Below are 19,321 nucleotides of genomic sequence, written 5' to 3'. Positions count from 1 at the left end.
ACTCAACTGAAACCCAGAACTAGCAGAATTACAACGTTGCTGTGTTAAGAACAGGGTTTTAAGCTGAGGTGATTAGAACAGGGTATCCTCTCCCTGCTCTCTGGTTTAATATGAATAGACGTTGTGTTTTAACAGCTGTTGAGTCCTCTATGAGTTGAAGCATCGGAGTGCCTGCGTCTCTCCCTTTCCTGCACACACCCAGTCACTAACCCACCCTTCCACCACACGCTACAGTGTGTCCCTGTCTTTCCACACACCCAGTCACTAACCCACCCTTCCACCACACGCTACAATGTGTCCCTCCCTGTCTTTCCACACATCCACATTTCAACCTGTCAGTTCAGTCTACCAAAACCACCAAACCTAGCCAGTTCAGTTATCCAAAACCCCCAAACCTAGCCAGTTCAGTTATCCAAAACCACCAAACCTTGCATGGCCATACTTGTGAACTTCTGCTTAGACCATGATTTTCCTCCTTAAAAATAAATCACTTTGACAATGTATGAATAACAAACATGTTATAATATAATCCTCCTACGTTTGTAATTTGGAAAGTACATGGATGTGTGTTAAATGGATAAGAAACAACACAGAACTTCATCATATATGGGAAAAACGTCATTTTTTTATGATGCCACTTGCCTAGTCAAGGAAGCATCATGCAAAGCAATATATTGGGGAAACTCCACTTAGATCATGGGTAACAAATTAAACCAATCAGTTGGAAGCAAATTTACCTAATGAACAAATGTGATTGGATGGTGGCTCTAAGTTATCTGATAGGTTGATTTGTTTATTCGGATATAATCATCTACTTAGCTGGCCTTCCTCAGCGTGGTGGCTAATTAGCGTTGTGGCTAATTTGGCCAGGTTGGCCTGAGAGAAACAGCTAGCAGCCATTTTAGACTAATGGTTTAAACCATGCTCTAAGCAAAAGTTCACAAGTATGGCCCCTGGCAGTTGAGTTCAGTTAACAAAAACATTGCCAGTTCAGTTCCTTTCTCCCACCAGCAGAGGAAGCTGAGTCAAAGCAGCTTGCATGTTAGCTAGCCTTTATGTAGCCTTTATGTAGCCTCATAGCTCCTAGCAGTGTTGCAGCTCTGCCCTCACAGGGAGGAGAAGAAGAAGATGTACGCTGCGGAGGACTTGACGGTGGAGGTGGAGATTTCGGAGACCTCGTGGTCGTCAAACTTGTACCAGCGCTGTTTCATGGCATTCTTACAGTAGGCTGTGTAGTGACCCCCATCCAGACCGCCATAATGGTTCTGTTACAGAGGGGAAGGACACAGGGTTATAACGTCCTGTTTACACACACACACGCACACACACACACACACACAGTCAAGTTTGGACACACCTCCTGAGTCAAGGGTTTTTATTTATGTTTACCACCATGCTTCTACACCTGCATTGCTTGCTGTTTGGGGTTTTAGGCTGGGTTTCTGTACAGCACTTTGAGATATCAGCTGATGTACGAAGGGCTATATAAATACATTTGATTTGATTTGATTTTACTATGTGCTACATTGTAGAATAATAGTGAAGACATCAAAACTATGAAATAACACATATGGATTCATGTAGTAACCAAAGAAGTGTTAAACAAACCACAATATATTTTCTATTTGATATTCTTCAAAGTAGCCACCCTTTGCCTTGATAACAGCTTTGCACAGTCTTAGCATTCTCTCAACCAGCTTCATGAGGTAGTCACCTGGAATGCATTTCAATTAACAGGTGTGCCTTGTTAAAAGTTAATTTGTGGAATTTCTTTCCTTCTTAATGCATTTGACCAAGAAGGAGAGTGATGGTGCTGCATCAGATGACCTGGCCTCCACAATCACCTGACCTCAACCCAATTGAGATGGTTTGGGATGAGTTGGATCGCAGAGTGAAGGAAAAGCAGCCAACAACTGCTCAGCATATGTGGGAACTCCTTCAAGACTGTTGGAAAATCATTCCTTATGAAGCTGGTTGAGAGAATGTAAAGAGTGTGCAAAACTGTCATCAAGGTAAAGGGTGGCTACTTTGAAGAATCTCAAATGTATTTTGATTTGTTTAACACTTTTTTTGGTTACTACATGATTCCATATGTGTTATTTCATAGTTTTGATGTCTTCACTATTATTCTAAAAATAAAGAAAAACCCTTGAATGAGTAGGTGTGTCCAAACTTTTGACTGGTACTGTATATACACAGACATACACAAATACATACAAAACAGATATCACAAAACATTGAGATAATAAATCTGATAACTCCTTCAGACCTGGTGAAGTACAACTCCTTCAGACCTGGTGAAGTACAACTCCTTCAGACCTGGTGAAGTACAACTCCTTCAGACCTGGTGAAGTACAACTCCTTCAGACCTGGTGAAGTACAACTCCTTCAGACCTGGTGAAGTACAACTCCTTCAGACCTGGTGAAGTACAACTCCTTCAGACCTGGTGAAGTACAACTCCTTCAGACCTGGTGAAGTACATCCTTTCAAAATTTGGAGTTTGGGGACTTTTTCCATTGGATCCATTGTAATAAGTCAAGCACTGATGAATTATGGGTCATTAATATACACGACGTGATCAAAAGTATGTGGACATCTGCTCTTCAAACATCTCATTACAAAATCATAGGGGTTAATATGGAGTTGGTCCCCCCTTTTGCTGCTATAACAGCAGACACTCTTCCGGGAAGACTTTCCACTAGATGTTGGAACATTCCTGCGGGGGACTTGCTTCCATTCAACCTCGATAGCATTAGTGAGGTCGTGCACTGTTGGGAGATTAGGCCTGGCTCGCAGTAGGCGTTCCAATTCATCCCAAAGGTGTTTGATGAGGTTGAGGTTAGGGCTCTGTGCAGGCCAGTCAAGTACTTCCACACAGATCTTGACAAAACATTTCTGTATGATCCTCACTTTGTGCAAGGGGGCATTGTCATGCTGAAACAGGAAAGGGCCTTCCCCAAACTGTTGCCACAAAGTTGGAAGCACAGTCTCTAGTCTAGAAAGTAATTGTATGCTGTAGCGTTAAGATTTCCCTTCACTGGAACTAAGGGGCCTGAACCATGAAAAACAGCCCCAGACCATTATTTCTCCTACACCAAACTTTACAGTTGGCACCATGCATTCGGGCAGGTAGGGTTCCCCTGGCATCCACCAAACCCAGATTCGACCGTCGGACTGCCAGATGGTGAAGCGTGAGTCATCACCCCAGAGAATGCATTTCCACTGCTCCAGAGTCCATTGGCGGCGAGCTTTTACACCCCTCCAGACGACGCTTGGCATTGCGCATGGTGATCTTAGACTTGTGTGCAGCTGCTCGGCCATGGAAACACATTTCATGAAGCTCCTGACGAACAGTTATTGTGCTGACGTTGCTTCCAGAGGCAGTTTGGAACTTGGTAGTGAGTGTTGCAACCGAGAACAGATGATTTTTACTCGCTTCAGCACTTGGTGGTCCCATTCTGTGAGCTTGTGGCCTACCACTTCACAGCTGAGCCGTTGTTTCTCCTAGACGTTTCCACTTCACAATAACAGCACTTACAGTTGGACCGGGACAGCTCTATTAGGGCAGAGATTTGACGAACTGACTTGTTGGAAAGTTGGCATCCTATGACGGTGCCACGTTGAAAGTCACTGACCTCTTCAGGATGGCCAGTCTACCGCCAATGTTTGTCTGTGGAGATTGCGTGGCTGTGTACCCGATTTTATACACCCGTCATCAATGAGTGTGGCTGAAATAGCACAATCCACCAATGAAGGGGTGTTCACGTACTTCAGTATATATAGCGCATGTAATTTACCCAAAAGGCTTTTATCCAAAGCGACAGTAGTTGATGGGGGGGGGGCATACATTTTGGTATGAGTGGCCACTGGGGGAATGGAACCCCCTGTCGTTGAAAAGACCCCATGCTCTACCAACTGAGCCGCACGGGACCAGAAGACGGCACAGTAAAGTATTTGACCCGCGGGGTCTCCAGGCGGGTGCTAACAGTACTCACAGACACTCCAAACAGGTTGTATCTCTTGAGGCCGAGTCTGGGTCCGATGACATACTGACTGAGGTCTAGGTTCTCCAGAGGGAAGTCTACTGTCGTCTGCAGCTTCTGTTTCCAACGTCCCTCGTACGAGAACCTACAACAGACGGCAGTACTGGGGTTAATACACGTTGTTATCGGTGTGTGTGTGTGTCTTGGTCATCATGTGTCATTTCAAATGCACACGGGTGTCGTCAGTAGGTACCGTTTAAGGTGAACCAGTATGATGGGCGGGACCTTCCAGATCTCCAGTTTCTTGACGGAGTCTCTGAGAGCTTTACAGTGTCGACAGAACACCTTGTTCTGGTCGGTCATCTTCTCCTCCTTAGAAAACAGCTTCAGACAGTCCTGGAACAGACAGTAAGACATGGTTAGATTAGACAGCTTCAGACAGTAAGACATGGTTAGATTAGACAGCTTCAGGACAGTAGGACATGGTTAGATTAGACAGCTTCAGACAGTAAAACATGGTTAGATTAGACAGCTTCAGGACAGTAGGACATGGTTAGATTAGACAGCTTCAGACAGTAGGACATGGTGAGATTAGACAACTTCAGGACAGTAGGACATGTTTAGATTAGACAGCTTCAGACAGTAAAACATGGTTAGATTAGACAGCTTCAGGACAGTAAGACATGGTTAGATTAGACAGCTTCAGGACAGTCCTGGAACAAACAGTAGGACATGGTTAGATTAGACAGCTTCAGACAGTCCTGGAACACAGTAGGACAGTAGACTGTAGACAGTAGACTGTAGACCAGCCTAACAGAGGAGAGGGTACAGGTTGGTTACACATTGTATTACGATTCAAACACATCAGGACAGTAGGACATGGTTAGATTAGACAGCTTCAGGACAGTAGAACATGGTTAGATTAGACGGCTTCAGACAGTCCTGGAACACAGTAGGACAGTAGACTGTAGACAGTAGACTAGACAGTAGACTGTAGACTGTAGACCAGCCTAACAGAGGAGAGGGTACAGGTTGGTTACACATTGTATTACGATTCAAACACATCAAGACATTAGGTCATGGTTGAAAAACAAGAAAACTTAATAAAACTTTAAATTAAAAAAAATATATATATTTATTTATTGAATTTTCCATATGGGCCCCTTAATTTAATATAACAGGCTTTTAAAATGCTATATTTCTGACCAATTTCTACTTAAAATATCAGAAAAAGGGTTTGGAAGAGCCGTATGTGTATACTCACACATGTTGTCTTACCTGCAGGGAACACTTGTTGGTGGAGGCCAGCGGCAGGGTCAGGTACATAAAGGTCTCGAAGGTGCGGGACTTCCTGTGGCAGGTGAGACACTGAACTGTGCTCTTAAACTGACCCTGGAACAGCGCTACGATGACAGACTCGTTGAGCAGCTTGTGTTTGGTCCAGGCCTGGTTAGCAGCCCGCTGGTCGTCCAGATCGTCATTCTCCTCCTCTATGTAACCCTTACGGTTAGCAGCCTTCAGAGAGAGACAGAGGACAGGTCATTACAACATGGACAGAGACAGAGGACAGGTCAATACAACATGGACAGAGACAGAGGACAGGTCATTACAACATGGACAGAGACAGAGGACAGGTCATTACAACATGGACAGAGACAGAGAGACAGGTCAATACAACATGGACAGACACCATCCCCACACCATATCCTCTCCTCTCTCCCCACACCATCTCCTCTCTCCCCACACCATCTCCTCTCCTCACACCATCTCCTCAATACAACTCTAGGTAATGTTCACACTATTTTCCTTGTTAATGACTTTTCTCCTGTTCGCTCTCCGGTCTCCCTACCTTGTTGAGGTCCTCGTGGAGTCCGTCCATAAGGAAGAGCAGCAGCTCCTGGGAGTCCTGTTGTTCCTGGCCAGAGAAGGATTCATTGATCTTCCCTATAGTGACCTTAAAGTCGCGGGGGCTGATACACTTATACAGGCCTGACCACAGAGCCTTCATGATCACACCAAACTCCTCTGCCACCTCGCCTCGGTGACCCAGGATATTTGCCCTGTCAGGAGGGGGGGGGGAGAAAGAGAGAGACACAGAGACAGACATAGAGAGGGAGGAAGAGACAGAGGGAAGGAGAGAGACAGAGGGAAGGAGAGAGACAGAGGGAAGGAGAGAGACAGAGGGAAGGAGAGAGACAGAGACAGGGGGAGGAAGGGAGAGAGAGACGGAGGGAGGAAGGGAGACAGAGATAGTGAGACAGAGAGTGAGACCGAGAGACAGAGAGACAGAGAGACAGAGGGAGGAAGGGAGACAGACAGCGAGAGAAAGAAAGACAGAAGGAGGGAGAGAGAGAGAGAGAGAGAGAGAGAGAGAGAGAGAGACAGAGAGAGAGAGAGAGTTAGCTGCATATGTGTGATTCTCTTATCTTGGTAGTAATTCTTGTTGAAGTGTTATTACTACATTATCATTACCACTACATGACTGACCTGTTGATATCCTCCTGATAGAGGTTCTTGTTGAAGTAGTCGACCATGGCCGGGGTGTTACATTATCATTACTACATTATCATCACCACTACATGACTGACCTGTTGATATCCTCCTGATAGAGGTTCTTGTTGAAGTAGTCGACCATGGCCGGGGTGTTACATTATAAACCACTACATTATCATTACTACATTATCATTACTACATTATCATCACCACTACATGACTGACCTGTTGATATCCTCCTGATAGAGGTTCTTGTTGAAGTAGTCGACCATGGCCGGGGTGTTACATTATAAACCACTACATTATCATTACTACATTATCATCACCACTACATGACTGACCTGTTGATATCCTCCTGATAGAGGTTCTTGTTGAAGTAGTCGACCATGGCCGGGGTGTTACATTATAAACCACTACATTATCATTACTACATTATCATCACCACTACATGACTGACCTGTTGATATCCTCCCGATAGAGGTTCTTGTTGAAGTAGTCGACCATGGCCGGGGTGTTACATTATCATTACTACATTATCATTACCACTACATGACTGACCTGTTGATATCCTCCTGATAGAGATTCTTGTTGAAGTAGTCGACCATGGCCGGGGTGTTACATTATCATTACTACATTATCATCACCACTACATGACTGACCTGTTGATATTCTCCTGATAGAGGTTCTTGTTGAAGTAGTCGACCATGGCCGGGGTGTTACATTATAAACCACTACATTATCATTACTACATTATCATCACCACTACATGACTGACCTGTTGATATCCTCCTGATAGAGGTTCTTGTTGAAGTAGTCGACCATGGCCGGGGTGTTACATTATAAACCACTACATTATCATTACTACATTATCATCACCACTACATGACTGACCTGTTGATATCCTCCTGATAGAGGTTCTTGTTGAAGTAGTCGACCATGGCCGGGGTGTTACATTATAAACCACTACATTATCATTACTACATTATCATTACTACATTATCATCACCACTACATGACTGACCTGTTGATATCCTCCTGATAGAGGTTCTTGTTGAAGTAGTCGACCATGGCCGGGGTGTTACATTATAAACCACTACATTATCATTACTACATTATCATCACCACTACATGACTGACCTGTTGATATCCTCCTGATAGAGATTCTTGTTGAAGTAGTCGACCATGGCCGGGGTGTTACATTATAAACCACTACATTATCATTACTACATTATCATTACCGCTACATGACTGACCTGTTGATATCCTCCTGATAGAGGTTCTTGTTGAAGTAGTCGACCATGGCCGGGGTGTTACATTATAAACCACTACATTATCATTACTACATTATCATTACTACATTATCATCACCACTACATGACTGACCTGTTGATATCCTCCTGATAGAGGTTCTTGTTGAAGTAGTCGACCATGGCCGGGGTGTTGCAGAGACACTGCAGGATGGAGTTCATGTAGCAGGTGTTCCCGAGGTTCCGCAGGCCGGTGAGCGAGGCGCCCAGACCGCCGAACACAGGGTTCAGGTTACGGATCTTAGCCGCAGACGGACGGGCGATCTCCACCTTGGTGTAGACGCTAGCAGTGGACGGTCTGGGGGACGGACGGCAGTGGCGAGTTACAAACAGCACCGTCAAATAAACTACGTTACAAAACTGATTCTGTGACGTCGTCAACTTTCATCCAGAAATGTGGATTAAATACTTCTGGAGACTCAAACCTTTTAAAATCAAGTTTTGTCATAATCCAATAGTATTTAAAAAAAATAATAATATCCATGAATCCAAATGATCTAGAAACATTTAAATGCAATTTAGTCCCAGGCTTGATTTTAACCCCAGACTCAGATTAAGTGTAGTCCAGGGGTGTATTCATTAGTCGGATTCGGTGTCTGCTGCAAAACATTTTGTAACGGAAACTGTTTCGATTGGACAAATTCAGCTAGGTCCCTCTCCCCGTTTCGTTCTGTTTTCTCTGTTGGCTTCCGTTTGGTTCCTAGAGTAAAACGGTAAACGGTTTCCGTTGGAAAAAACGTTTTATAACAGACAAAACGCTTTGCCCCCGGAATCCAACTAATGAATACACCCCAGGATTTAAAAACATATTTGTCATTGAAAAATTGCTTTTTAGTTCAGTAGTAGGCTTAATCTGAGTGAGTGAAACGTATATATTGACCAGGCCCATATCCATGTGACGATGATGTCACCTACTTGGTCTCCCTGTTAAAGGTTGGGCGCGTGGCTGCAGTTATAGGGGCGGTAACCTTCTTTAGCCCCTCCTCCCTCAGGTCCTGGCTGATGTCTGGAGAAGAATAGGAACGTTTCAGTTTGGACTGCTCCTGGTCACGGTCCATGGTCTGGTCTGGCTCAGCGGGGCGAGGCTGCTTCTGTTTGGCCGTAGGAGGGGTGGAGGGGGGCGTCTGGGGCACGCTGACCTCAGGGGGATAGCGGTGCACCCGGTTGGTTGGGGAATGGTAGTAACGGTAGGTACCGGTTACCGTATCCAAGAACTGGTGTAGAGAGGAGAGAGAGGAGAGGGGAGAGTTTCTTTCGTTCTCCATTTTATTTTTCTCACAACTAATGGTTGTGTGTGAAAACATTCTCCATCGTATTTGCATGCAATGTAGTTAACCATTACACTGATAGAATATGTACACTTCAATGCTTTCCCCCCTTGCTGGCTACTCTTAAACATCAAGAAACTAAAAAGTGAAATAGTTTGATATGTCAGTTTAGTGTTTGTTTTTACCTTCATCCAGCCAACAGGCAGGCCTGGTACACTCCTCCCCATCTCTTCACTTCTGGCTCTAGTTAGGAGCTCCCGCTGTGGGACAACACACACATTACACACACGTTACACACACACGTTACACACACGTTACACACACGTTACACACAGTGTATAGAGCGCAGCCAATGTAAGGAGAAATCTGCCCAGTCAAAAGGGGTACAGCTATCGGTAGTATTTAAATGCCCAGTCAAAAGGGGGATAGCTATCTGTAGTATTTAAATGCCCAGTCAAAAGGGGGACAGCTATCGGTAGTATTTAAATGCCCAGTCAAAAGGGGGATAGCTATCGGTAGTATTTAAATGCCCAGTCAAAGGGGGATAGCTATCTGTAGTATTTAAATGCCCAGTCAAAAGGGGGACAGCTATCGGTAGTATTTAAATGCCCAGTCAAAAGGGGGATAGCTATCGGTAGTATTTAAATGCCCAGTCAAAGGGGGATAGCTATCTGTAGTATTTAAATGCAGGGACAAAGGGGGATAGCTATCGGTAGTATTTAAATGCCCAGTCAAAGGGGGATAGCTATCGGTAGTATTTAAATGCCCAGTCAAAAGGGGGATAGCTATCGGTAGTATTTAAATGCCCAGTCAAAAGGGGGATAGCTATCGGTAGTATTTAAATGCCCAGTCAAAAGGGGGACAGCTATCGGTAGTATTTAAATGCCCAGTCAAAAGGGGGATAGCTATCGGTAGTATTTAAATGCCCAGTCAAAAGGGGGATAGCTATCGGTAGTATTTAAATGCCCAGTCAAAAGGGGGATAGCTATCGGTAGTATTTAAATGCCCAGTCAAAAGGGGGACAGCTATCGGTAGTATTTAAATGCAGGGTTCTCCTGTTGCTTCACTAGAACGTTCCCGGCAGGCGATGGTAGAACAAATAAAGAAAATAAAAATCACAAACTTGGGGATCAAACGTCCCCATAGCGCCATTTGCGTCCCGCCATTTCCAACAGCGGTCGAGACCATGCACCCTGGATGCAGAAACAAACTCAGAAATAAATACTGAAGCTTTTTCTAAAACAACAACATGCCATAACGAGGTGGTGGTTCAGAGTGGTGATTATATACCTTGGGTATGACATAGTCATCAACTGTTCTATGCTGTAACCTCCCAGGCTGACGACTCCTCTTTACATCACCACTAAGCTTCAGGGGGGAGGGAGCCTGGGGTTTGGGAGGGACACAGCACAACGCAGCTCACATCATTTCACTGTACAGATTAGCTTTATGGGTATCAGTGAGATTGATGGGCTGTATATTAGGACAGTGGTTCTCCAAATCTCTCCTCAGGAACCCCCCAAGGTGTTTCACAAATGTAACCCTAAACTATCTCACCTGATTCGCCAGGTCAAGGGCCTGATGATTGATTCGCCTAGTCAAGGGCCTGATGATTGAGTCACCAGGTCAAGGGACTGATGATTGATTCACCAGGTCAAGGGACTGATGATTGATTCGCCAGGTCTAGGGCCTGATGAATGATTCACCAGGTCAAGGGCCTGATGATTGATTCACCTAGACAAGGGCCTGATGATTGATTCACCTAGTCAAGGGCCTGATGATTGATTCACCTAGTCAAGGGCCTGATGATTGATTCACCAGGTCAAGGGCCTGATGATTGATTCACCAGGTCAAGGGCCTGATGATTGATTCACCTAGTCAAGGGCCTGATGATTGATTCACCAGGTCAAGGGCCTGATGATTGATTCACCTAGTCAAGGGCCTGATAATTGATTCGCCAGGTCAAGGGCCTGATGATTGATCGTTACTTGACAAGTTGAATCAGGTGTGCCAGTTCTGGAATAGATCAAATACATGGACCGGCTGGGGGTCCCCGAGGAGAGGTTTGGACCGGCTGGGGGTCCCCGAGGAGAGGTTTGGACCGGCTGGGGGTCCCCGAGGAGAGGTTTGGACCGGCTGGGGGTCCCCGAGGAGAGGTTTGGACCGGCTGGGGGTCCCCGAGGAGATGTTTGGACCGGCTGGGGGTCCCCGAGGAGAGGTTTGGACCGGCTGGGGGTCCCCGAGGAGAGGTTTGGACCGGCTGGGGGTCCACGAGGAGAGGTTTGGACCGGCTGGGGGTCCCTGAGGAGAAGTTTGAGAACCACTGTAGTAGGATATGGGTTACACATGGGATGGGCTTATCAGATTTCCGCTGGTCATTGGGGACAGACTACTTACTAACGGGTGGCTAATGGATACTATCAGACGGGTGAGATGGATGGATGGGGTTTCTATTAAGAGATGGGTTGGCTATGGGATGGGCTTACTGGTGTTGGGCTGGAAAGGTACAGTAGAGACTGGGAGAAACGGTTAGATGCTTAGTATCTCTTTCAGCATCACAGAAACAGAGACTCACCGCCACAGACAGACGGAGAAAGTAGGCTGGCCCTCCTTGAAGTCTCGTAGTTTGATGCCATTGCGCTCCTTTTGGTTAGAAAGCCCTCTAGCATAAACGTCCGCCATAATTGACCTCATTGGTAACCTTCAGACGTACAAGTTACCAGACCTGGACTCGGGGATAGCTAACCCTGGAGATCAATCTCCACCGAGTTAGGTCAATCTGCTTTTGGCACAGCTCATGTGGAATGATCTCCAAAAGTCCTTAAAGTTGGTGGAGTTGGAAAAATGACTTGTGTCCTGCACAAAGTACATGTCCTAACCAACTTGCCAAAACTATAGTTTGTTATTAACAAGACATGTGTGGAGGGGTTGAAAAACTAGTTTTAAATGACTCCAACCTAAGTGTATGTAAACTTCCCACTTCAACTGTTCAAAAGTTTGTGGAGTCACTTAGAAATGTCCTTTTTGAAAGAATAAAATAACATGAAATTGATCAGAAATACAGCGAAGACATTGTTAATGTTGTAAATGACTATTGTAGCTGGAAACGGCTGATTTTTTTTATGGAATATCTACATAGGTGTACAGAGGCCCATTATCAGCAACCATCACTACTGTGCTCCAATGGCACGTTGTGTTAGCTAATCCAAGTTTATCATTTTAAAAGGCTAATTGATCATTAGAAAACCCCTTTGCAATTATATTAGCATAACTGTTGTCCTGATTAAAGAAGCAATAAAAATGGTCTTCTTTAGACTAGTTGAGTATCTGGAGCATCAGCATTTGTGGGTTCCATTACAGGCTCAAAATGGCCAGAAACAAAGCACTTTCTTCTGAAACTCATCAGTCTATTCTTGTTCTGAGAAACGAAGGCTATTCCATGCGAGAAATTGCCAAGAAACTGAAGATCTTGTACAACACTGTGTACTACTCCCTTCACAGAACAGCGGAAACTGTCTCTAACCAGAATAGAAAGAGGAGTGGGAGGCCCCGGTGCACAACAGAGCAAGAGAACATTAGAGTGTCTAGTTTGAGAAACCGACGCCTCACAAGTCCTCAACTGGCAGCTTCATTAAACAGTACCCGCAAAACACCAGTCTCAATGTCAACAGTGACAAGGTGACTCCAGGATGCTGGCCAATATCTACACTGTATTTCTTGTTCAATGAACCATAAACAATTAATGAACATGCACCTGTGGAATGGTCATTAAGACACTAACAGCTTACAGACGGTAGGCAATTAAGGTCACAGTTATGAAAACTTAGGACACTAAAGTGGCCTTTCTACTGACTCTGAAAAACACCAAAAGAAAGATGCCCAGGGTCCCTGCTCATCTGCGTGAACGTGCCTTAGGCATGCTGCAAGGAGGCATGAGGACTGCAGATGTGGCCAGGGCAATAAATTGCAATGTCTGTACTGTGAGACGGCTAAGACAGCGCTACAGAGAGACAGGACGGACAGCTGATCCTCCTCGCAGTGGCAGACCACGTGTAACAACACCTGCACGACAGGTACAGGATGGCAACAACAACTGCCCGAGTTACACCAAGAATGCACAATCCCTCCATCAGTGCTCAGACTATCCGCAATAGGCTGAGAGAGGCTGGACTGAGGGCTTGTAGGCCTGTTGTAAGGCAGGTCCCCACCAGACATCACCGGCAACAACGTCGCCTATGTGGGCACAAACCCACCGTCGCTGGACCAGACAGGACTGGCAAAAAGTGCTCTCCACTGACGAGTTGTGATTCTGTCTCACCAGGGGTGAGCGGATTCGCATTTATCATGGAAGGAATGAGAGTTACACCGAGGCCTGTACTCTGGAGCAGGATTGATGTACTCTGGAGCGGGATCGATTTGGAGGTGGAGGGTCCGTCATGGTCTGGGGTGGTGTGTCACAGCATCATCGGACTGAGCTTGTCGTCATTTCAGGCAATCTCAACGCTGTGCGTTACAGGGAAGACATACTCCTCCCTCATGTGGTACCCTTCCTGCAGGCTCATCCTGACATGACCCTCCAGCGTGACAATGCCACCAGCCATACTGCTCGTTCCGTGCGTGATTTCCTGCAAGACAGGAATGTCAGTGTTCTGCCATGGCCAGCGAAGAGCCCGGATCTCAATACCATTGAGCACGTCTGGGACCTGTTGGATCGGAGGGTGAGGGCTAGGGCCATTCCCCACAGAAATGTCTGGGACCTGTTGGATCGGAGGGTGAGGGCTAGGGCCTTTCCCCCCAGAAATGTCTGGGACCTGTTGGATCGGAGGGTGAGGGCTAGGGCCTTTCCCCCCAGAAATGTCTGGGACCTGTTGGATCGGAGGGTGAGGGCTAGGGCCATTCCCCCCAGAAATGTCTGGGACCTGTTGGATCGGAGGGTGAGGGCTAGGGCCTTTCCCCCCAGAAATGTCCGGGAACTTTCACGTCCCTTGGTGGAAGAGTGGGGTAACATCTCACAGCAAGAACTGGCAAATCTGGTGCAGTCCATGAGGAGGAGATGCACTGCAGTACTTAATGCAGCTGGTGGCCACACTACTCCAGAGACTGTTACTTTTGATTTTGCCCCCCCCCCCCCCTCCCCCTTTGTTCAGGGACACAATTTTCCATTTCTGTTAGTCACATGTCTGTGGGACTTGTTCAGTTTATGTCTCAGTTGTTGAATCTTGTTATGTTTATACAAATATTTACACAGGTTAAGTTTGCTGAAAATAAAACGCAGTTGACAGTGAGAGGACGTTTATTTTTTTTGCTGAGTTTAGTTGGGTTACAATATTTGGGTAGCAGAAGCCAGAGGGTGTGTCGTGTAATTGATGTGAATATAGATGTGTACAGAGTCATTGTTGTGCATTGATGTGTTTGACAGGTCATCATTGTAAATAAGAATCTGTTCTTAATTGACGTACCTGTATAAATAAAGGTGACACACGGAAGCCAAACCGGTGTGCACCATCGTGCATACATTTATTTTGTCCCCCTACACCAAACACGATCACGACACGCAGGTAAAAATATCAAAACAAACTCTGAAACAATTACATTAATTTGGGGACAGGTCGAAAAGTATTAAACATTTATGGCAATTTAGCTAGTTAGCTAATTTGTCCTATTTAGCTAGTTAGCTAATTTGTCCTATTTAGCTAGTTAGCTAATTTGTCCTATTTAGCTAGCAAGCTTGCACTTGCTCGCTAATTTGTCCTATTTAGCTAGCTTGCTGTTGCTAGTTAATTTGTCCTGGGATATAAACATTGAGCTGTTATTTTACCTGAAATGCACAAGGTCCTCTACTCCGACAATTAATCCACACATAAAACGGTCAACCGAATTGTTTCTAGTCATCTCTCCTCCTTCCAGGCTTTTTCATCTTTGAACTTATATGGTAATTGGCATCTAAACTTTCATAGTATTACCACAACAACTGGCAATACAGCGTCTTTCAATCACCCACGTGGGTATAACCAATGAGAAGATGGCACGTGGGTACCTGCTTCTATAAACCAATGAGGAGACGGGAGAGGCAGGACTTGCAGCATGATCTGCGTCACAAATAGAACTAACTTCTATTTTAGCCCTTGGCAACGGAGACGCTCGTTGACGCGCGCGAGCAATGTGGGTGCAATAATTTAATAACATAGATTTCTACATTTATTTTGAGATGCGAGCATTATAGTCAGGGTATAACAGGGTATATATAACATTGACAGACACTGGCCTCCGGAGTGGCGCAGTGGCTAGCTGTGCCACTCGAGATTCTGGGTTCGAATCCAGGCTCAGTCGCAGCCGGCCTCGACCGGGAGAACAACTGGCCCAGCGTCGTCTGGGTTAGGGGAGGGTCTGTCCTTGTCCCATCGGAGGACACACAGTTTTAAAAGGACTGGTGTGAGGAAGATGGTGGAAACTCCCTCCTCCCATGCGTGCACCAAACCAAAGCTTTAAATGACATGAGTGAATGCAGCCACAGATAGACAGAGACACTGACCTTAATCTCAGTGACGATACGGTTGGGAGCCGGCGAGTCCAGAGAATCACCGTTGGTCAGCGTATCCTCCCTCTTCTCTCGCTCTTCCCTAACCCCGTTCTCCTTCTCCTCCTCTGCCTTGTGTCTCTCCAACCTCTTCCTCTCCTGAGTCCTGTTCTCTTCCTCTTTCCTCCTCTCCATCTCCTCATTTTCCTTCTCCCGGCGTTCCCTCTCTCTCCACTCCTCCTCGGTGCGGCGTTCCTGTTTGCGTTGTTCCTGCTCTCTCCGGGCCTTCTCCATCAGAGCAGCCGTCTCTGTGTGGATCTGACCTCGTTCCTCGTCCGTCAGCGGCACCGCCGGGTCAAAGGCCGGTTTGACCGAGCGGTTGGGTTGGGGTACAGACGGGCCATTCTGGGAGGAGGGGGGCAGGTCCCTGGGGAGGGCATCCAGGGGGGTTTTAGACCCGTCTGAGACTCTGACTGATGGCTTCTTGGTACGGTCGATCTGGGGGAGCGAGGAACGGCAGGGGGGGGGGGGGGTAACAAACAGGGAGGATTAAGCTTTTAATTAGACATTTGAAGAACAATAAAAAGCAGAAATTTAAGTTTTGAGTGTATTTTTTTTTACAGGGACAGTGCACATTAAATCAACGTTTCTGTAAAAGTGACGTTTTTTAGCCGGCCGGCTAATTTTCAACCGCAGTTCCTGGGCAGGTTAGGTGGTGACATTAACACAGTCTTTCTGGACTATTGAGAACTAGGAAAAAGCTCTCATCTCATTGTGACGTTCTCTTGAAATATATTTGAAGGGATCGTTGACCCAAATGACAATTGGTTTCCTTTACCCTGTACGCCGTCTCAATGTATGAGAGCGATCCATGATTTAGTTTAGTTTTCCCTGTTTTCAAAACGCTATTTGGTTTTAGGACTTGTGTCACAAATCCAATGCATGGCCATGGTACCTAATACATGACCATTTTCCCACACGCCAGGTCCAAATCAACCTAAAGTATCTCAAATGGATTGTGTAGCTCATCAAAGTTACTTATAGAGGACTTGGACATGATGTGTGAAACATTTCAAATAAAAGAACACCATGACTTGAAACCAAACCAAAATTGTGGACTGCTGTCATAACCTTGTCCGTAGACTGCTGTCATAACCTTGTCCGTAGACTGCTGTCATAACCTTGTCCGTAGACTGCTGTCATAACCTTGTCCGTAGACTGCTGTCATAACCTTGTCCGTAGACTGCTGTCATAACCTTGTCCGTAGACTGCTGTCATAACCTTGTCCGTAGACTGCTGTCATAACCTTGTCCGTAGACTGCTGTCATAACCTTGTCCGTAGACTGCTGTCATAACCTTGTCCGTAGACTGCTGTCATAACCTTGTCCGTAGACTGCTGTCATAACCTTGTCCGTAGACTGCTGTCATAACCTTGTCCGTAGACTGCTGTCATAACCTTGTCCGTAGACTGCTGTCATAACCTTGTCCGTAGACTGCTGTCATAACCTTGTCCGTAGACTGCTGTCATAACCTTGTCCGTAGACTGCTGTCATAACCTTGTCCGTAGACTGCTGTCATAACCTTGTCCGTAGACTGCTGTCATAACCTTGTCCGTAGACTGCTGTCATAACCTTGTCCGTAGACTGCTGTCATAACCTTGTCCGTAGACTGCTGTCATAACCTTGTCCGTAGACTGCTGTCATAACCTTGTCCGTAGACTGCTGTCATAACCTTGTCCGTAGACTGCTGTCATAACCTTGTCCGTAGACTGCTGTCATAACCTTGTCCATAGACTGCTGTCATAACCTTGTCCGTAGACTGCTGTCATAACCTTGTCCGTAGACTGCTGTCATAACCTTGTCCGTAGACTGCTGTCATAACCTTGTCCGTAGACTGCTTACAGGGTAATGGGGCGGCAGGGTAGCCTAGTGGTTAGAGCGTTGGACTTAGTAACAGAAAGGTTGCAAGTTCAAAATCCCCGAGTTGACAAGGCACAAATCTGTCGTTTTGCCCCTGAATTAGGTCGTCATTGAAAATAAGAATTTGTTCTTAACTGACTTGCCTAGTTAAATAAAGGTAAAATAAATAAAAAAACAATGTCATCTTGTGATTTGGGTAAAAATTTGGGCAAACTATCCTTTTAATATATTTAAAAAGGAAAATATTTATTGAATGAATGATAAACACAAACAAATGAATGAGCTCGTGCAGTAACCTGTGGGATGTGCTTGGCTGTCCCTCCAGGCTGGCTGGGGGTCCCTGGACCAGCTCCAGGGTCCTTCTTGCTGTGGTCTACTCCAGGGTGAGTGAACCCTGTGTGGGGTGAGTCTGTGGCGTCAGCCTCCATCCATGTGGAGGGGGTCAGATCCTCCAGGGGGCCACCGTTCACCTGTACGCTACCCAGGGAGGCAGGGGGAGCCTGGGGTTCAGGGTCCGGCTCGGGGGGAGGAGGGGTTGGAGGTTTGGGCTCCTCCAGTGACGGGTAGCTGAAGTTCACTGCTCAACAGAAAACATGAACAAGTAATGCTACAATAACTCCTACTGAAGTCATGGTTTGGCTGTCTAACTGAATCCAACAGAGGTCTAAACCAAATCACATGTTATTGGTCACATACACATGGTTAGCAGATGTTATTGGTCACATACACATGGCTAGTAGATGTTATTGGTCACATACACATGGTTAAACAGATGTTATTGGTCACATACACATGGTTAGTAGATGTTATTGGTTAGCAGATGTTATTGGTCACATACACATGGTTAGCAGATGTTATTGGTCACATACACATGGTTAAACAGATGTTATTGGTCACATACACATGGTTAGTAGATGTTATTGGTTAGCATATGTTATTGGTCACATACACATGGTTAACAGATGTTATTGGTCACATACACATGTTTAGCAGATGTTATTGGTCATATACACATGGTTAGCAGATGTTATTGGTCACATACACATGGTTAGTAGATGTTATTGGTTAGCATATGTTATTGGTCACATACACATGGTTAACAGATGTTATTGGTCACATACACATGGTTAGCAGATGTTATTGGTCACATACACATGGTTAGCAGATGTTATTGGTCACATACACATGGTTAAGAGATGTTATTGGTCACATACACATGGTTAGCAGATGTTATTGGTCATATACACATGGTTAGCAGATGTTATTGGTCACATACACATGGTTAGTAGATGTTATTGGTTAGCATATGTTATTGGTCACATACACATGGTTAGCAGATGTTATTGGTCACATACACATGGTTAACAGATGTTATTGGTCACATACACATGGTTAGCAGATGTTATTGGTCATATACATATATACACAGATGTTAATGAGAGCGTAGTGAAATGCTTGTGCTCCTAGTTCTGACAGTGCAGCAATATATAACAATTCCACAACTACCTTATACACACACACAAATCTAAAGTAAAGGCATGGAATAAGAAATATAAGTTTACATACACCTTAGCCAAATACATTTAAACTCAATTCCTGATATTTAATCCTAGTAAAAATGCCCTGTCTTAGGTTAGTTAGGATCACCACTTTATTTTAAGAATGTAAAATGTCAGAATAATAGAAGAGAATTATTTCTTTCTGATTTTATTTCTTTCATCACATTCCCAGTGGGTCAGACATTTACATACACTCAATTAGTATTTGGTAGCATTGCCTTTAAATTGTTTAACTTGGGTCAAATGTTTCGGGTAGCCTTCCACAAGCTTCCCA

General features: G+C 45.3%; 1 protein-coding gene across 2 annotated transcripts in view; it reads right to left on the bottom strand.

Moving 5' to 3' along the window:
* Positions 1-501: 501 nt before the first annotated feature.
* The window catches only part of LOC139411748 (ubiquitin carboxyl-terminal hydrolase 8-like), a 28,932-nt gene continuing 10,112 nt past the window's right edge, over positions 502-19,321 (bottom strand). The window contains exons 10-20 of one of the 2 annotated variants that reach the window (XM_071158446.1): positions 17,785-18,065; positions 15,585-16,067; positions 10,343-10,438; positions 9,238-9,312; positions 8,700-8,998; positions 7,861-8,082; positions 5,834-6,044; positions 5,263-5,499; positions 4,238-4,380; positions 3,997-4,129; positions 502-1,265 (exon numbers count right to left, since the gene is read on the bottom strand). In XM_071158446.1, coding sequence (XP_071014547.1) covers positions 1,107-1,265; positions 3,997-4,129; positions 4,238-4,380; positions 5,263-5,499; positions 5,834-6,044; positions 7,861-8,082; positions 8,700-8,998; positions 9,238-9,312; positions 10,343-10,438; positions 15,585-16,067; positions 17,785-18,065 — 2,339 coding nt within the window. In that variant the 3' untranslated portion in view covers positions 502-1,106. The remainder of the gene's footprint in view (positions 1,266-3,996; positions 4,130-4,237; positions 4,381-5,262; positions 5,500-5,833; positions 6,045-7,860; positions 8,083-8,699; positions 8,999-9,237; positions 9,313-10,342; positions 10,439-15,584; positions 16,068-17,784; positions 18,066-19,321) is intronic. The other variant, XM_071158447.1, reaches the window with a different exon arrangement.

The sequence above is a fragment of the Oncorhynchus clarkii genome, chromosome 6 (genome assembly GCF_045791955.1).
Source record: "Oncorhynchus clarkii lewisi isolate Uvic-CL-2024 chromosome 6, UVic_Ocla_1.0, whole genome shotgun sequence".
NCBI lineage: Eukaryota > Metazoa > Chordata > Actinopteri > Salmoniformes > Salmonidae > Oncorhynchus > Oncorhynchus clarkii.
The sequence above is the reverse complement of the archived record's forward strand: the minus strand, read 5'-3'. Positions and strand labels throughout refer to the sequence as shown.